This window comes from Haliaeetus leucocephalus, unplaced genomic scaffold (genome assembly GCF_000737465.1).
Source record: "Haliaeetus leucocephalus isolate CR32 unplaced genomic scaffold, Haliaeetus_leucocephalus-4.0 Scaffold228, whole genome shotgun sequence".
Classification (NCBI taxonomy): domain Eukaryota; kingdom Metazoa; phylum Chordata; class Aves; order Accipitriformes; family Accipitridae; genus Haliaeetus; species Haliaeetus leucocephalus.
Genome location: NW_010972664.1, coordinates 21,216,936 through 21,234,631, shown reverse-complemented (window position 1 = coordinate 21,234,631; position 17,696 = coordinate 21,216,936). Strand labels below are relative to the sequence as shown.

The 17,696-nt window shown below is 44.2% G+C and overlaps 1 protein-coding gene across 3 annotated transcripts in view; it reads left to right on the top strand.

The window, feature by feature from the left end:
* The window catches only part of GSK3B (glycogen synthase kinase 3 beta), a 151,433-nt gene extending 134,443 nt beyond the window's left edge, over positions 1–16,990 (top strand). For 2 of the 3 annotated variants that reach the window (XM_010567462.1, XM_010567465.1), the window contains 3 exons: positions 1,462–1,648; positions 7,349–7,447; positions 14,347–16,990. In XM_010567462.1, coding sequence (XP_010565764.1) covers positions 1,462–1,648; positions 7,349–7,447; positions 14,347–14,414 — 354 coding nt within the window. In that variant the 3' untranslated portion in view covers positions 14,415–16,990. The remainder of the gene's footprint in view (positions 1–1,461; positions 1,649–7,348; positions 7,448–14,346) is intronic. The other variant, XM_010567463.1, reaches the window with a different exon arrangement.
* Positions 16,991–17,696: the final 706 nt, after the last annotated feature.

Below are 17,696 nucleotides of genomic sequence, written 5' to 3'. Positions count from 1 at the left end.
GTTCTCTGCCAGCAGCGTTACGCTAAAGCCTTTCTTTTTGTCGTTATAGGCCTCGTGAGAAAACTTTTTTGGTTTCTCTTGCAATAACCCGGTAGTAGAAATAAATTCTGCTCTTTCAGTACCTGGCTCTTTGACTCCCCCAGTCAGGATTCCCTGCCACACAATTTAGTTAGTACAGCACGCACTGCAGCAAACCCGGGTGCTCCTGAGCCAGCTGAGCACCAAAGAGACGAAATTTCAGTCCCTGGAGAACTTAGCATTTGTGTTTGATTCTCATTCAAGAGAGCATATATATCTTTGGTTTAAAACCTACTTAAGGAGTGCCTGTGCAAGTTCCTCATCTGGGAGTAATTAGCATGTGATTCACTTATTTTTTTTTTTTTTTTTAATTTTTTTTCCCCTTTTCTTTTCTCCTTGGTGCTGTGTGGCTTGGGTTCACCTGCACTGGTGCAAAAGCATTTTGGATTAGCTCCATTTTTACCAAAAATGCTGGCATCAGAACTTAACACTCGCACCCACCCCACTCCCTTTTCCCCAGCCTGCATATCGCCTGCAACATAGCAAAAGACAAGTGCTTGAGGAGGCCATCCAGGTCATGTACATGATTAACTCATACTTTGCTTTTGATGTAACGAGAAAGGAGGATAGGGGTGTGACAAGCGGTGGGTAGAACAGTTCTTAGAGGTTTAAAAGAAAGCTGCAGCGAAGAACTCCTTTTTGTAATCGCTCAAGGTAAAAATCTGTAACAGTCAAATAGTTGGTTCTCTTGACACAATTTTCAGCTGTCCTTACGAATACCAAATGTGCAGGAATTACCCCAATAAACTTACTTATGGGAATGACTTGCCAGAATAAGGTCACGGAAGGAGTAACTTGCAAATTAGAGCTAGACGTTTCCTGCACCCCACCCGTGCTTTCCTTGTTGTTCTCCAAAGTTGAACAGCAGCCTCCATAGCAACAATCTGACCTGCCTGCCTGCAAAAGTCCACGTTAGTAAGACTTCATTCACTAGCCAAAAAAAAAAAACCCAACCCAAAACCGTAGCGGGGCCTTATTCTATTTTTACATTCAGTGAATCCTGCTCATTTGAACCCTTCTCCCCACCTTCACTCCACCTCATATGCATGGCTGGTAGCACCTGTGTGTGTTTATCATGATTTTCAAATGAGTTTCTCCTTCATTCTTAAAGTTGTTTTCCTGAGTGCGCTCTCATGAAGTCTCTTGCTGGCATTGCACCTTCACTCTAGTGCAAGATGTTGCAATTAACCCTTTCTCAACCCCAGGAACTGGATTTTCCCATACTTACTGGAGGACTTTGATTAGCACAAACCACAAGTTTGTTCCAGCTTGTTGGGCCATGAGAGGTTTAATTGCTCTGACTTGCTTCTGGTCAGCAAAGAAAAGAAACATACCCAGGCAACCTGTTTCTCCTTGCCTTTTTTTTTATTATTTTTTCCCTAGGTCTTCCGGCCCCGCACTCCACCAGAAGCAATTGCGCTATGTAGCCGTCTGTTGGAGTACACCCCCACTGCCCGCCTGACTCCCTTGGAGGCCTGTGCGCACTCTTTCTTCGATGAACTACGGGACCCAAATGTCAAGTTACCAAATGGGCGAGAGAAACCTGCACTCTTCAATTTCACCACTCAAGGTAGCCTGTGAGCGTTGAAAGGTCCCTTCTTTAGGAAGAAGCACTGGGATAAATGTTCGTTGTAATGTACATGTCACTCCCTCAAAAGTAAAAATCTTTGAGCGGGACTAAAGTTATTGCTGTCCATTTCAAAAAGAGAGGAAAGGGACTTGGAGAAATGGGTTACGGGATTTTCAGATGCCTGGTGCCTTCGATGCAAATTTTGTGCGGGGTACCAAGGGTTGTTACTATTGGATCCCATCAAGAAGGCTTACGTTTCCAGTTCTATGTCTGCAATCCAGGTGATGGCTTTGTGTGAAATATCACAGTCAGTGGACCATGGAGATTAGATTATTGTTTTGGAGATGATCCTGCTCTTTCATACCTGAAATGCCATAACAAGGAGTAATGCATGTTAGGTTTGGCAGGGAGGTTTGTAGTGTTGCTGCCCATTTTGGTTCTGGATGTGAGATAAATACAGAGGCTTTAGCATCCAGATTTTATGTGCTGTACAGTTCATCTGGCATTACATTGACTCAGTCATTTAGAAACTGTAAAAATGATGGACAACTAACTTTTTTATTTGAAGCCAGACTGGTATCAAATTTTAAAACCATTCATGTATTTTTTTCCACAGAAGTCAGAAATGTAAAACTGATACCCCCCCTAGAACAGTTTTGCCTGCCAAGACAGAGAATGTGAGAAGTATGGCATACAAATATGCTAGTAATTAATTTTGGAGCACTTTTGTTTTTTAAGTGATTAGCTGCCAATTCTCACCCTTTGAGCAAGAATAGATCTGTGTGCATTTTCTGTTGAAAGTCTGAAACACGTTTTGGCTCGGTTAGCATTAACGTAATTTTTCAAACCCTTCAGTGCATGCAGTGCCCATCTGCCAAAATGTGAAACAGAGCCCTCTCCTTCAACATGTGGAGCCCTTTTATTAAAAAAAAAAAAAAAAAAAAAAAGGGGGGGGGGGGGGGGGGGGGGGGCCAAAAAGCTTTGTGTCTGTACAAAGGAGTATTTTAAGCTGCCTGGAAATAAACTTTTAACTTGCTTTGAGTGGCTGCTTTGCAGAGGTACATATATTGAATATACTGAAACATTTCTGAAGCATGGACACCTTAAAGTGTTCAAGAAAATAGCTTGTGCTTCCAGGTCACTGTCCTCTGTGCTGATTTCTGCACCTGTTGTTATGAATATAGTAGTCATATTACAGGTCCTTCCTTGTTGCAGTACTTGGGAATTGCCTTTTCTTCCCACTCTAAGGCCATCTTCAGTATCTTAATACAGCTTCACCCCTGTTCTTTTTGAAAGTATTTCTTATTGTTTCTTAATGAAGTTAAGATTGGGGCTATCTACTACATGGAAACAAGGATTTTAGAAAGGATTGGAAAGCTTTATAGAGAGTCTTTTTAAAAATCCTCAGGGGAAAAATAAATGTATGTGTTGGGAATGTATCCCCGGTTTCCCTCCAGGCAGTGTGGAAACGTCTGGGTAACCTACCCTAATGCTGAAGCAAATTTAAAGTTCCTCTTTTGCCATCCTGAGGAGCTGATGTGCTCTCCCCTTGCACAGCGACTCATGGAAATGGCAAGAGAAATCAGCTTCAGTGGAGCAATTCCTTAAGATTCAAAAAAGCAGGTTTCTGCCATTGGCAGGTGCCAGTTTTACCATCTAAAAAGGGAAGGCAGGACAGAGGCTGGTCATTAATGCATTTCCAGATAAGCTCTGTTGTAGGTGACCAACCACACTCAAAAAAATAACTGGAGTTTTTTTTAAATAAATACATTTCTTAGCGCAGTGATTTTAATGCCTTTGTAATAAATACATGTGCAGCAGTGAGTCTCATGTAGCAGCAGTCCTGATTACGACCTCAAGATGCACAAGAAGCTTTTGCTCCTCCTGCGACCACTTTGCAGTCATGGCTCTTTAGCCAGGCTGTGCGAGGTCCCGTCAAATTGGCTAGTCCAGAGCAGAAATCTCAGCTGGGAAATAGATCAGGTCATTGGAAATCAAATGATGACTCACATTAAGTCATCTGTGGTAATTTAAAAAGTAACAAAATACATCCTTTTGTTTTGAACAGCATTTGTTTTCAACAGACAATATTAAGTTTTAGAAGTAGTGTTTTGTTTGGCTATATCCAGTTGCCTGATACCCATGAAGTAGGAGGTGGCTGCAGAAGGCTTGAAGGCAAAACGGTTAGAAAAAACAACATAAATCTGACCATTAATACATTGGATTGATTTTCAGAAAGAACCTAAGCGTCATACCAAATCTGCTGATCTGCGCACTGATGGTGCTCAGATAGACTTTAGAAAAAAAGTAGTGAGAGTATATGGAAGATAAAGATCATGGTCTTTGGCTTCCAGCAGTAGTTGTGGGGCATGTAGGTTCTTAGTTTACTGTAGAGATGAGATCTGTCCAAGAGAGCTTTATCTGGTAATTCTTAACGTCTTGCCTGTAAGTTTCTCTTAGTATTAAACAAATGTTATATGCTAAGTGGGGGGGTGGTTGTGTTTTGGTTTTTTCTTTGTTTGTTTTTTTTTAAATTAGTCTGGCTTGTGACCTTTAAAAAATATTTTTATATATATGTAAATAAATACAAACCCCCCTTCATTTCTTACCAGACTGTTTCAATGTGACTGGAAATCCTTAGTGTGACCATTTGAGTGCCATCTAGGTTTTTTTTAGACAGAGTATTTCTGCTCAGGGCCTGTGGAGGGGGAAAGAAAGGAAAATGATGAAACTTGTGCTGCTTCCAGCACTTTTCTAGGTTGAGGAGAAACCGCTGGAACAACTTGAGTTACATGGAAAGTTTGTTATTGTGACAAAGCAAACATGATACAAGACTAATTTTTCCAGGGGGTTCTGGAAGTGTTGATATATCAAATGTAAGGATACTGAAAAACAGCACTGCACTGTTTCCCAGCACCAGCATTTTCTTGTGCTTGGGGAATGAAGATGACCTGGTAGTCTAGTAAAACTGGACATTGTCATTCCTGCTCCTTATTGGAGATGTAAACTGGCTGCAAAAGGCATGATTAGGTCAGGAGAAAGCCAAAGGTGTTCTCCCAACTGATGTGAATGGGAGTTGGGTCTCATTAATGAATTGGGATAGCTGCTCTGTTCACATCACAGTATTGAAAACTTTGTCTGGATTGCCTTGATCACAATACCTTCTTGCAGTAGTATTGGTTGTAATTAACCCAACCTTGTATTGCAAGTTTGATTTAGATAAGCAGGCTACAGTCAACAGCTTGTCCAAATACTGTGTTTGAAATTGCTGAGAACAGAGGTTCTCAATACTTTGTGGACTGCAGATACCACAGGTCAAGCTTTTTCCTTGGTATTGACATGTCTCATCCTTATAGATGGGATGACTGCAAAAATACAGTAGAAGAAGAATTCAAACAAGTTCTCAAGCAAAGCTGCTATTAAACTTCAGCCAAAAGAGTTTAATTTACTTTGGTTATTTCTTGTCTGAATTGACCTACCTCTCTAAGTGAAGTGTCAAGACATTCAGAGCATGCTGAGTTTAAGGAACTTCATACCAAGAAAGATAATGTGGGGTTTGAGAAGAAGAGAACGAGATCAGCCTTCTAGTCTCTATGCAGGTTCTTTAAGGTAGCTTCAGAGAAATGGTTGCACTTGCCTTGAAAACAAAACAAAAAAAACCCCAGTATATTTGCCCTAACTGGTGCTGCAAAAGGAGGTGTTTCGATGGCATTAGATGAACGTATGGGAGGAAAGAGAATGGGGTCGAAGTGCCATTGCGAGGGTGTTGTTCTGTTGGATCAGCAGGCTCTTTGGCTGCAGCGATGCAGGCAGTCTATAGCTGCATCCTCAAGGCACCACTTAGCACCAGAAGGTAGCAAATGTCTTTTGGGTTCTTTGACATTTTAGCTCTGCTTTTGTTTGGGTCACAGCCCCATATTGCTGCCAGTGATGAGCAGAAAATAACGCGGGGATGACAGAAAGAGCAAGGTAAACAGCAGATTCCCAGTAATAACAGATTTGAGAAACAGATTTGGAAAAAATACTAAAGGAGCAACATTTTCTAGCACGCAGCAGCTAATACCCAAGGTAGTATTAAAGTATAGGTTTATCATTTGTGTTCAGCTTTGACACTTGAGGATTCATGTTTCTTCAGTTTATTTTTCCATTTAAAATGGAGACTTATGAATTCTGAATTCTATTATGAATGTATGAATTCTGAATTATTTCCACGTGAATTTGAGGATTAGTATTTGTACAAATGCTGTGAGTGTTGAGGCTTTCTAGAAGGACTAGCTAGGTCTGCTTAGACCTGAATGGAGTATCACAGGATAGGCTGGATGGCTTGCAGGTAAGGTAGCAACTTTGGTTTGGTTGTAGACTGGAGCTTGTGTTCATAAGTGCTGAAACACAGTCTCAAAATGTGTAGTAATAAGAGGCTTGGAAGGAGGTGAGAGTCTTCTGCACCTTGCCCTCCCAGCAGTAAAGAAACTTAGTGTAACTTAATGGAGGAAAAAAAAAATTGCCAAGTAGACTACTGATCCCTTTAGGCCCTAAGTTTAAAGCTTGCGTTAAAGAAAAGCAATAGGCTCTTAAAAATGAGCCCAAATAACTTAAGACTGTGTACAAAACCCCCTTACTGAACCCATGGCATGATTTGGATGGGTTTCTGTAGAGCCCTTGCCATCTGGAGGTCTTACGTAAAAAGCTGTCTATTCTCGTTTCTCCTCCAGATGACCTCCTGGAGCTCCAAAAGTCATCAGTCTCCTTCCGCGAGGTGACTGTTAACATCTTTTTCACCGGATATTGCTTTCTCAAGAGACAGCCAGTCACTCCTGTTTCTGAAACAAACAGGACCTGTCTTGTCTCGGCTCAGTCCCACCTTCTGTGAGGCACTAGATGCTGTTGAAAGGGTGCCAGAAGATTGTCATTTGTTGGCAATGTGTCGCCCTTAATCCTCCCACAGTTGTGGCTGTAAGATGCCTATTTCTCATTCTGATACACATCGAAGCTATATTAGGTTTGTAGCCTAAAAGACATGACTATTTTTTCCTTGCTTAATGTCTTCAGAAAGAGTGGTTGCATCATTTTGTTGTCCATTTAAATTGCCCAGCAGACCAATTCCCCTTGCCTTTCCCCGTGCTTTTAAAGGAGACGTCAGCTCTTCTCGGCATCGCCCAAGGAGGCTGCTGTGAGAGCTTGGTCTTGGGTTCCTGGGTCCTTGAGAAAGTGATGCTTGAGTGAGCCAAAGAACTAAATCCCTGAAGCTCTTGGAGCAACTGTTGCAGCTGCTTGCTTGCTGAACCAGTGCCCAAAGCAGCACCACTGTTATCAGGCTTCTCCTTGAGACTGATTGCAAGTGGGTTTGTGAAGGGAACCCTTCCAGCGCTCGGAAGGTAACAGCGTTTTCAGGCCGTTGATAAGCAACAGGCTTGGCTGGTTCTTTGCTAACTCCCAAGATGCTGTCTTTCTCTAGGAAATAATTCCCATGCACCACTACATGTAGTTTTGACACTCTGGCTCTGGAGACTGCCTTGCCGAATATCACTGTGGTTTCCCCTCGCTGGTCAGCCAAGAAGAAAACGTAACGTGACCTTTGGCTGTAAGGGCATGCGTTTCACCTGAGGTTGCCGTTACGGGGGGAAACCCAAGGAGCTGAGCCTGCACGCGGGGCTCTTCGTGGACGATGAGCTAACTCTGTTTGTTCCACCTCCCCTCCAGAACTGTCAAGTAACCCATCTCTGGCTTCGATCCTCATCCCTGCTCATGCCCGGAACCAAGCAGCTGCTTCAACCCCTACAAACGCTACAGCGGCCTCAGGTGAGAACATGCAACTGCCTGCCTCCCCCCCACCCTCGCTCCCCCTGCCCAGGCACCTTCCCTCCGCTGAGGCTCGCGAGCCGCCTCAGCCCTCGGGGTGAACGGGGAGGAAGGGCTCGATCCAGCATCGCCAGAATCTCGGTCTTGGTAGGTGGTCGTTCGGGTGCTGGCTGTGGTCACCAACCCAAATCCTAACCCAGGGCACTTAAACGCTGCATTTGACTGTTTAGTCTGGTCCTTCTCATTCAGACTTCCATAATTTAAAAAAAATCACTATCCCACCTGGTTTTTAGCAATCCTTGTGGATTGGTTTGCACCTAATTTCTGAGCGCTCAGCCAGTCTGAAATGATTACCGAGTTGGAAGCATGAGTTTGTGATGCCTAGGAAGAGAAGAAACAGCTAGCTCAGTACACGTGGCCTCCGTGGAGCGTGGATGGAGAGGATTTTTTCCCCAAAGGCATTAGCACTTAAAAGTCTAGTTAGGGAGTTCAGTCAGCATGCTCACTGCCTCATCTGAGTAGTTGCAGTTGCTTCTTACCGAGTTTGCTTGTGTCACCTTCGGGCGCCAGGCAGATGCTTTTGGGTTTTGGCCAGCGCTGAGTGAATTTCTTTTTTGCCTCTCGCGCTCTTACTCAAGCTTCTGTCAGAAACCTTTTAAAAGCTCGCTGTTGGCCTGTAGCCACTCCATATTGTATTCTGTTTCCACTGAAAGCTTAAAAGCCGGGTAATATCAGTCGGGAGACTCCCAAAGAAAATCCCAGGTGCTGCAGGATGTGGCAGAGGTGATTCAGCGTATGGCACTCTTCTGCTGAGTCAGCGCTGAGTCAGCACACCAGTTGGCTGTCTCGGGGCTTGGGCAACGCGAGGCAGGCTGCAAAATGGGTGTGTTTCCATACGTATCCCACGTACGCGTCAGTCCGACTTGTCAAGGGCTGTGACCCCCTTTTGAGGTGCAGGAGACTTACTCAGCGTGGGATAGCTGATAAGGAGAAGCCCTAATTAAAAAGGTATTCTTGAAACATGCGGGAAAGCATTTGCAGGTTGATGTGCTGGACGGTTACCTGGTATCTGATGCGCTTGGTCCAGCCAGTGCTGTATGGAAAGCATTTTCATACTCCAGGACAGACAGACGCACCCGGGTTTGAAAGAGGAGGCTTCTCTCTGAAAACGTAGTAGCAGTAGATAAAAGATACAGCCGGTACAGTTTATGTGCTCTGAATTTAGGAAAAAGCAAAATTGCTATTTTCAAATTTAGTATGTTTGTTTCATACACTTGGCAGTATTTTGCAAATAGTCATGTTCTCTGTTTCCCTTTTATGTGCATCTGTTGCTCAACAATGAGTGAGAAAAAAAAGCACAGAAAGTAGTAAAAGTGATTGAAAAACTACAAAATAAAAACATGGAAAATTATTTTAAGCCCTTCTGAAAAACATTGTTTCGCTTAATATCCCTTTCATGCCTTTTTAGGAGTTCTCTTTGCCAAGATACAAGTCTTGAGGAATAAATGGGGTTAAGAAATCTGTTTTCACCCAGCACTTTCCAAGACTTCATGTCAGGGGAAAATGCATTAGGCTGAGTCTCAAATGTGAAGTATACAAAAAAAAAAAAAAAAAAACCCCGGAAAAACCAACAACAGAAAAACCCAAACCCACAAAAAAATATCCTTGCAGCTTGAAAAGAAATTGTGAAATTAAGCTCAATATTGGGCAACTTGCAGCTTTGGATTTCTGCAGCACAGCTGGTTGGTAGCTTCTTACTCACATGGGGTTCTTGCAGAAGGCGGTGGGCATTTCATCAGGGTTGTGATTTTTAGGATTAGGTCCTATATGAGGTTATGTTAATCTGCTGTGCTTTGCATGCTGATGCTACACTTAGGAAGAGATTTTCGTGGAGAGGTCCCTTCTTTCCCTATACCCCCTGCATATCCCAGAGCAGTAAATTTCTAGTTTTTCAGTAGCTGCTAACGCAGCATGGGAGCAACTCTCCCACCTAACCCAGGGCAGCCCGATAGGCAGGAGGCTTTTCTGCAAAATGTTTGCCTGTGGGACTAAGCAGTACAAGTTCAGAAACTACTTTTTTGAGTGGTGATGATGCAACAAAATGTAGCTCTCAAGCTAATTCGAAGGGCAAAGCAAGTTGCACACTAATAATGTGAATTACAGTTACATGTAACTCTTGTCTCCCTCTAGCAAGTAGAACTGATACTGAGGTTCAAGTGTCCGTTGTTACGTCCAGCATAGTTGCCTACTCCATAGGCTTGAGGCAAAGGTGCACGTACATTGAAATGCAGTGTACTCGTTCATCACTGCAGATAATCCAGGTGGGTGGTTGTTACCTGCTTGCAGACAGTTACTCCGTTTCCATAGCTGTCATGTTGGTATGCAGCCATGGCAAAATCCCAGCTTTTTGATGAGCACTGCTTTTTATCGTGCACCAAGGCAGGGTCATAGTTAGAGAATAACTAGAAAAATGAGATCTATTTGTCTGAAGTCTAGCAAAGTAGTGTTTGCCAGGAGACTTAGCAGTGGTGTGGTGTTAAGAGATGGAAAGGTTGGCTTTTCAACATACCACATTAACGGTGCAGGTTTCATCAAGCCAGCAATACTAGCCCTTGTGCTAACCAATATGACACACCTGCATTTTTAAAAGTTATCCAAAACAAGTAATTTTTGTTAACTGATAGATTCACAGTGATGATTTCGATAGCACAATGCAGCAGTAATCCTGGGATCATGTTCTTAAGTGCACGGGAATTACTGTCAGTAATTTTTGAGTGTTAAAAAATTTATTTGTTGTAAATTTCCTCTTGTCTTGAGGCATAAAGCTGGACTCGCTGTACTAATGGAACCTGGCTTTGCAGTGGGAGTATGAAGCCTTGCTGCACCACCATTAGTAAATTCACCTAAATGTTTGTGAGAAATTCTCTGTGATATTAGTGGCATGTCTAAAGCAAAGTGGAGGAAAAGGAAGGTGGGAGTTATTGGCTCCTGCTTGAAACGGTGTGCTAGCTTTCTGTGAATTATAGTGGCCGTTGACTAAAAACGCCAGTGCAGTTTTATTTGTGCGGATGCTGACTTGATCTAGCTGGAGGAAGAGGAGGAGGATGGTTTCATAGCTGTGTAGCCACAGCATCTGAGAGAGGAGCGTGCACACCAAGCCAAATGCGTATCTGCTTGTGTGACTACGTGTTTTTCTTCCTGGAACAGCCAGCAGCGGTAGTTACCTCCGTTAGTCAGCATTAAGATGGGAAGAGCGTAATTGCCATCTGCGGGGAAGTTGCGCCAGCAGGGATGCTGGGGTCATCGTCTTAGGCATCCTGCTGCGTTGATCCCATGTAATCCCAAATGCGATGGTGTGCCTGAACTTTCGGCAACAAAACAGATTAGAGCTGGTGTTACCTGCCAGTGTGTGGCAGTTGAAAACGACCACAGTGTTCCATAAAATAAGATTTAGCACATTTATGGTATTCCCATTGAAAGAATTTTGGAAAACTTCAATTCCTTGATCAGGAGAAGAGGGGCAAGCAATTTGCTCAGGCTTCTGCAAGCTCAGCACTGGGGTGAATCCATGATAGAGGAGTAGAGCTTGCATGTTTCAAGCTCGCCAGTTTTGCTCTGAGCCCTGGATTTCGACATCCGTAGGCAGGCACAATAGGAAAACCGGGCTTTTCTCCTCCTTGGCTTGTCTGCTCAGCTCTCCTGTGAGGACTCCCAGGCTGGTGGTAGTTCCGTTTCTGTATCCTCGCAGATGAGCAGCACGGTCTGTCATCACTACAGATCCAACCAGCTAATGCTGTCATTAGTGCTAATGGGCTTTCTCAGACTGAGCTGGCGTCTCTGTCCTTCTCTGAACTGTAGCCCCATCTCTCCTTTCCGGGAGGTTCCTACAGAGTGCCACGTACCCTGCAAGAGAGCCGAGGCATTCCTCAGAGGGAAAAGCTGAATTGGAGGAGGTGCTCTACGTTGATGAGAGATACTTTTGCCCTCTGTTTGGAAGAAGCGGCTGACACTTAAGCCCTAATGTGGTTTCTTTGCCTGCCCAGGCAGAGGTGTCAGGGGGGTGGTTTAGGACAAGGAGGCTGCCCTGACCTCAAGCCGCAGCCTCCTGCGTAGTCATCTGTCCCGTACCGGGAAGCTGCGTGTCAGCTCCTAGCTTCGCTCCACAGCAGCACAGGCGGCTGCTTTGCAAAGCAGAGGTTTTAGCAGCATCACTGAAGGCCTAGATTTTCTTCTCTTATGCCCAAATACTGATTTCTCATGGTGAGAAGTGGTGAATGTCCCGAGACCCTCATACTCCAGTTGTGCTCTTCTTCTGGTGCTTCAGCAAAGATATTCTGGAACAAGCCTGTCTTTGTTCCCCAAATGTTCTGTTGATGCAGAGTCAAAGAACAAGCTGGAATGTCAAAATACTGCATTTTCTTGCAGGTTCAGAGCCAGTACAGCCTTGAGTAGGCTCTGCTCTCTGTCCCAGCCTGGGTGGACTTCTCTATATTGTTGTGAAAAGCTCCATGTAAATGGTCTTGAGCTGCATCACCTGGTTTATTTCCTTTTTAACATGTGGCACATATATTTCTCAGGAACTCCCCCATTAGAGTGATGATAGAAAAGGAGCATATGTTACATGAAGTAGCTCCATCTCCTCTTTTTTTTTTATCTCTGCTCAGTAGCAATGTAATGATAACTATTTCAGCCTCTGCTGTCTTCAGGAATAGATCAAAAGGCACATTGCATTTCAGCAAATGAAATACAAGCACTTTCTGTACACATACAGAGAAATCCTCTGCCAACAGTACAGACTCCAGCTGGACTGCTCACATCAGGCATGGCAGATGTTGCGTTAACTGGAGTTTATCCATACCTGAAAATTAAACTAGAACAGGCACAGTGAGAGTTTAGGACGTGGAAACTATTAGCTGTCTGGCTGGGTCATTTTTGATTTCCGTGGTCATAGTTGGTCTGCATGCATGTGGGATTTGGGAGTTGCTCCTTGGGGAAATTCTCCACGTAGGAGGGCATCTCTCACATGCAAGGCCAGCTTTCCAAACAACACTGGTACTGTTGTCATGCTGTCTTAGTGCTATAATTGTGTGAGCTTTTTTTTTTTTGTCATGGTGGTCATTCCTTTGTGAGGGAGGGGTTGCAATTAATTTGGGGTGAGAGGAAAGGGAATGGGAAACTCCCAGAGCAGTTGTCTTGCATCCTCTGCCCACACGAGGATTTCCCTTTCTTCCCTCACACTTGTCGCAGTATTTCCTTTTCAGATGGGCATCATCCTCTCTTCCCACTTGTCCCTTGTATTCCTGGATGCTGCTATTTGATTTCCTATTTTTGTTGCCGTTGTCTGTGTATGTTACTTAATTTGTCACTCAGCAAGTGCTGCCCGTCTCCAGACTCTCATTCATTTCATTGCCTTTGCTCATGGCTGCACTTCCAGCTATGGTCAGGTCAGCCTGGCAGGAGAGGAGAGGGGTTTCGTTCACAGGTGACTGTAGAGCATTGCCTGGCTGCGTTGCCTCGCCAGCTCTTCTGTGCTGGAGAAGTATTATTGCATCCCCGCCGCCCACCAGTTGCATTTTGTCATGTCTATTATTTATGCTAGTCATACTGTCCTTCAGTCTGAGGTCAGTAAATCTATTCTTTATTTTTATGAGCCCTTTTCCCCGTGTTTTTTCGAATGCACTGTTTGCCCAGTCTGCCCTCTTCTGTACTGAGATAATACCTCTCTTTTTTTTTTTTTTCCTCCTGTTGCAGTATTGATAGCTTTGCAGTTAACCTTACTTAAATTAAGTGGGAGAAATGCATGACGGTCTCTTGCAGAAAACCTCACTTAATATCATTTTCCCATCTTGTATTTATTGTGTTGAGTATTTTATGTGTTTAACCATTCATGCACTTATCTTTTTGTGACCGTGCTAATTAGATGCTATGTAGGATGGTTCCAGATGAAGTTGATGCTTTTTTTTTTTCCTAACAACTCTTCTAATAGGAAGAACAGGGTTTTTTAGAGAAAACACCTGATGCATGTGGCCTCTGAAAACACAGTTACAGTGAATTTGCTTTTGGTATTTCTTTGCAAACACTGTGTTTTCTTGGAATGCATTTTGACATGTGCCCGTGATCCTATGACTTGTCTCTCTGCGGAGCACTGTCCCTCCCAGAGAAGGGAAGACAAAGTGTTGGAGACCATTTACCGCAGAGACCCGATCCTCTAACGATGTCGTATGCTTCCGTAAACCTCATGACTGGCTTCAGGCCTTGACGTTGGTCTGCTTCAGCAGTTCAGGGGGTGGCAGATCCCACTGTTTGGTTGAGCAACACAGAATAAAGCAGTAGGCTTGGAAGATGTTTTCTGAGGCAACAAGTGCATGAATTACACATTAACACACAAGCTGTTTCTGCCAGGGAAGCAGGCTTGTCACGTTCATTGTCTGCGCTCATTCACACAATTAACAGGCAGCTTTGTTACAAGAAGGCTAACGATACGAAACTTCAGCACCAACGTGAAACCTCGTAGCAGCCGCAGATACTTGATGCGTTAGCGACGCGAGTGTGCCTCGTCTTGTCGTTAGAGTTGCTGGAGTGTAACCACGGGCAATGTTACGTCCTGCAAAATCCAGAGCCCAGCTGGGTGTTCGCATTCTGGCCTGCAACCCTCTGCCCTCGAGGCTGCCTTTGTCCTGCTTAAAGACCCCCTTCCCACCCTCTCCCCGGACCGAAGTGGTCCATCTGCACCCCCTGAAGTCAGGAAGAGCATCCTAATCAAATGGCATCTCGGTGGGAGTCGTGGGTTTCCCTGTGCGGAGAATGTCCTAGCTGTTGTTCTAAATGTGTCTGTATTTTGGAGGTAATACTGGTTGTTTTTTCTCTCTTCCCTTCCTCTCGCCTGTCGTTTGCTGCAGATGTTAACGCAGGAGAACGAGTTCAGACCAATAGTGTAGCTACAGCATCAGCCTCCAACTCCACCTGAACCGGTACCAAGCAGCCAGCTGCACAGGAAAAATCACCAGTAATTTGAGTCTTGCTCAGCAACACTGGTCACATTTGGAAAGAAAATTAAAAAGAGGAAAAAAAAAAAAAACCAACAAAAAAAACCAACAAACCAACCAACCTGTTCATTTTAGTGTTCAATTTTTTATTATTATTATTGTTGTTCTTATTTAACCTTGTAAAATATCTATAAATACAAACCAGTTTCATTGTATTCTCACTCTGCAGGGTGTCCGGGGCAGGGGACTAGGTGGGGGGAGGAGGGAAAGCGGAGCAATACAACACACCAATGTCTCTCCCCTCGACAATCTCTTCATGTTGGAAGTTTGCTGTTGTGTACTTCAGAACCAGGACTCTTGCCTCATGCCCCCCTCCCACAACAGAAAGAAGGAAAAAAAACAAAACAAAACCCCAAACCTCATTCTCTGCTGAAGTTCGGGTTTTTTTGTGTTTTTTTTTTAACCTCTTTTTTTCTTTTCTTTTTAAGTGAAGTTTCGGACTTTGATGTAGTGCACAGCTTGAATTTGGTCGGGAGCTTAGCAGGGGTCATTCAACAGAGCTCAGCGTTTCTTGTCAGTGAATCCATATCCCAGGTTGTCTGAAGAACTGCCCCGGCTCGGTATGGGGAGCAGGCGACGTGGTAGGAAAATAGGTTGCCGGGGGTGGGGGGGGGAGGGTTTGCCGTGTGTCTAAGGCTTGAACCGCTAGTGGAAGCCTTCCATTCTAAAAAATCAGTGCTAGCGATGAAGAAACCTGCAGCTTCATTACGGGAAAAGTCTTACCCCAGTGGGTTATATATAATATAATACACACACATGCACGAACACGAGCGGTTAGCTTTACCGAAGCAGCTCCTTTGCCCAGCCGGAGCTCCTGCCCCCCGTCGCGGGCCGGTGCAGGGCAAAACGGCCGGCGGAGGCGGCCGGTCGGTGGGTCGGCTCCCATCTTCAGCAGAGAAGAGCGGACGAACAAAACCCTCGGAGGGGGCGGGGGCCCAGCCGGGGACATTAAGGGACTTTTTGGAAAGCGGCCACTGTGAAAACTTGGTGGTTTTGGGTGGGTTTGTTTTTTTTTTTTTCTTCCTCCTCCCGCCCCGCCCCGGCTCTCGATTTGAACAGGCTTCCCTTTTGCAAGGTGCGTACAGGAAAAGGACACCAGGGTTTATAATGTGAACTGTAACAGTCTACTGGTTTATTTTGTAATATTTTTTTTAACTGCAGTTTTTACTTGCAGGATGCCACATTCTCCGATAGTTTCGATTTTAAATCCACAGCTAGAATCTGTATTTAATTTCATCTTTTTTAACCTCTTGCTTTTTTTGATCTCTATTTATTGATGCGCGTTGCCACGTCGCCATTATGTTTTTACATTGGTAGAATATTAATAAAATACACATCCGAGTGCTCTCAACAGTAATTTGTACCTGCTGACTTGTAGGAAAGCTGGCTATATATGAGTGTGTGTGTATATATATTATATAAATATATACATGTATACATAGATACAATACTGCTTTTTTTATTTTGTCTACGATCTCGAAACAGTCTGACTGAAGCGTGAGGTGAATGCTTGTTCTAGTCCATCTGTTCAGGGTCCGGGTTTCCTCCCTGCGACGGCGCGTGGCGTGAGCATCCACGTCTCTTTTTCCTGAAGTCAAAGCAATATTCCTCGGGAAAGGGTCAGGTGAGCGGCCGGACGCAGCCGCGGCGTAGAAACGAGACTTTTGGAGACCCGATCTTGTCGTAGGCTTGCGGTTGGTGTCCGCTGCACCCTTATCCTCCTTCAGAGAAACCGTAGTCGCCTTTGGTGCTTATCGAGCTGTTATTTGACCTGCGGATCTCTCAGGCAAGCGGTTGCTTTTCGGGAACGCGCGGACCTTCGCGTGGCCCGGCGGTTGCCGGCAGTGGCGGCTTCGGCAAGCTCGGCAGCCGCGGGGGCGGCAGGGGTTTTGCTCACGAGCTCGGTGTGTTTCCTCTTGTACCTTTTATGCTGTTGACATGGGAGATTTTTTTTTTTTTTTTTTTGAAAACTGTCTCTTAGCAGCCCTGGAGCTGACAAAAGCCCTGCCCTCTCTCTCCTGCCTGACACTCGGGGAGGGTTCAGGGAGGCAGGAGCTGTTTCAAGAGGTGAGTGACCACCTACCGTGAAACCGATAAAACCCTCATGTTTTCATCAGTCCTGTGGCGATTTGCTGTTGGGCACACAAACAAAACAAAACAAAAAAAAGGTTTTAAAGCTTTTTAGCTGTCATTAAATTCTGGCTGGCCGCAAAGGAAAGCACGCCCACGTTTAGAAACGGAAGGCTTTCCAAATCATTACCTGCAACTTAATAGAAAGGGTTGAAGAGCATCTTAACGCGAGAGCTCGGCTAGTCGGTGTCCCGGAAGGTAAGTGCAGGAGCTTGGTTGACCCAGTGATCCAAATAGATGCAGGAAACTCAAAAAGTAGGACAGTGGCAGGGTATGGATCTGCTGTATAGGCGAGACTGCTGAAGCATCAGCCACAGACGCTGTTATTTGGAGGCAGTAAATTACCGAGTCTTTAAAAAAAAAAAAAGTAATAAAAATAATGAAGAAAAATTGCTGCTTGTGCCAGGAAATGTGGCTTTTCTTCTTTTTTGTTTTATCTTTTTGCTTCAGACTGGTGGAGGGGAGTTAAGAGCTTTTCTCTCTGGTTTCGTGACTGTGCCGGCGTCTCTGTGTGTCTTGTGTGTGTGTGCATGTGTGCGTGTGTGTGTGTGTGTTAGGCTGGGGGGAGGGTTGGGGGCACCCCTCTGGTTTTATTTCTTTTTTTCAAGGATCATGGCAGGATCACACACTCTTTTATACAAGTTAGATCCAGGTCTTTGAATAACCTTTTTTGTAAATAAGAAAAAAAAAACAAAAAAAAACCAACAACAAAAAAAAAAAACAAAGCTCCTCACCAAATTCAAGCTTGTACATTATTATTTTTGGTTGTTTTTGAATTTTGAGTTTTATTGTTTTGTATGTAAATATGTGGACCCAGGAACTGTTATTAATGAGCAAAAAGTTACCGTTCAGGGCAGTGATTCTGTTTAATAATCAGACAAAATGTAGACGAGCTTTTTAAAGCCATATAGTTTTAACTCTGTACAGTAGGTACCGGCCTGTATTATTGTAACAATAACTCTAGCGATGTATAGTGTATCTATATAGTTTGGAGTGCCTTCGCTTCCATGATTTTTTGAATTTTATTTCCCTTTTTTTTTTCTTTTTTTTTCTTCCCTCCCCCTCCTTTATTA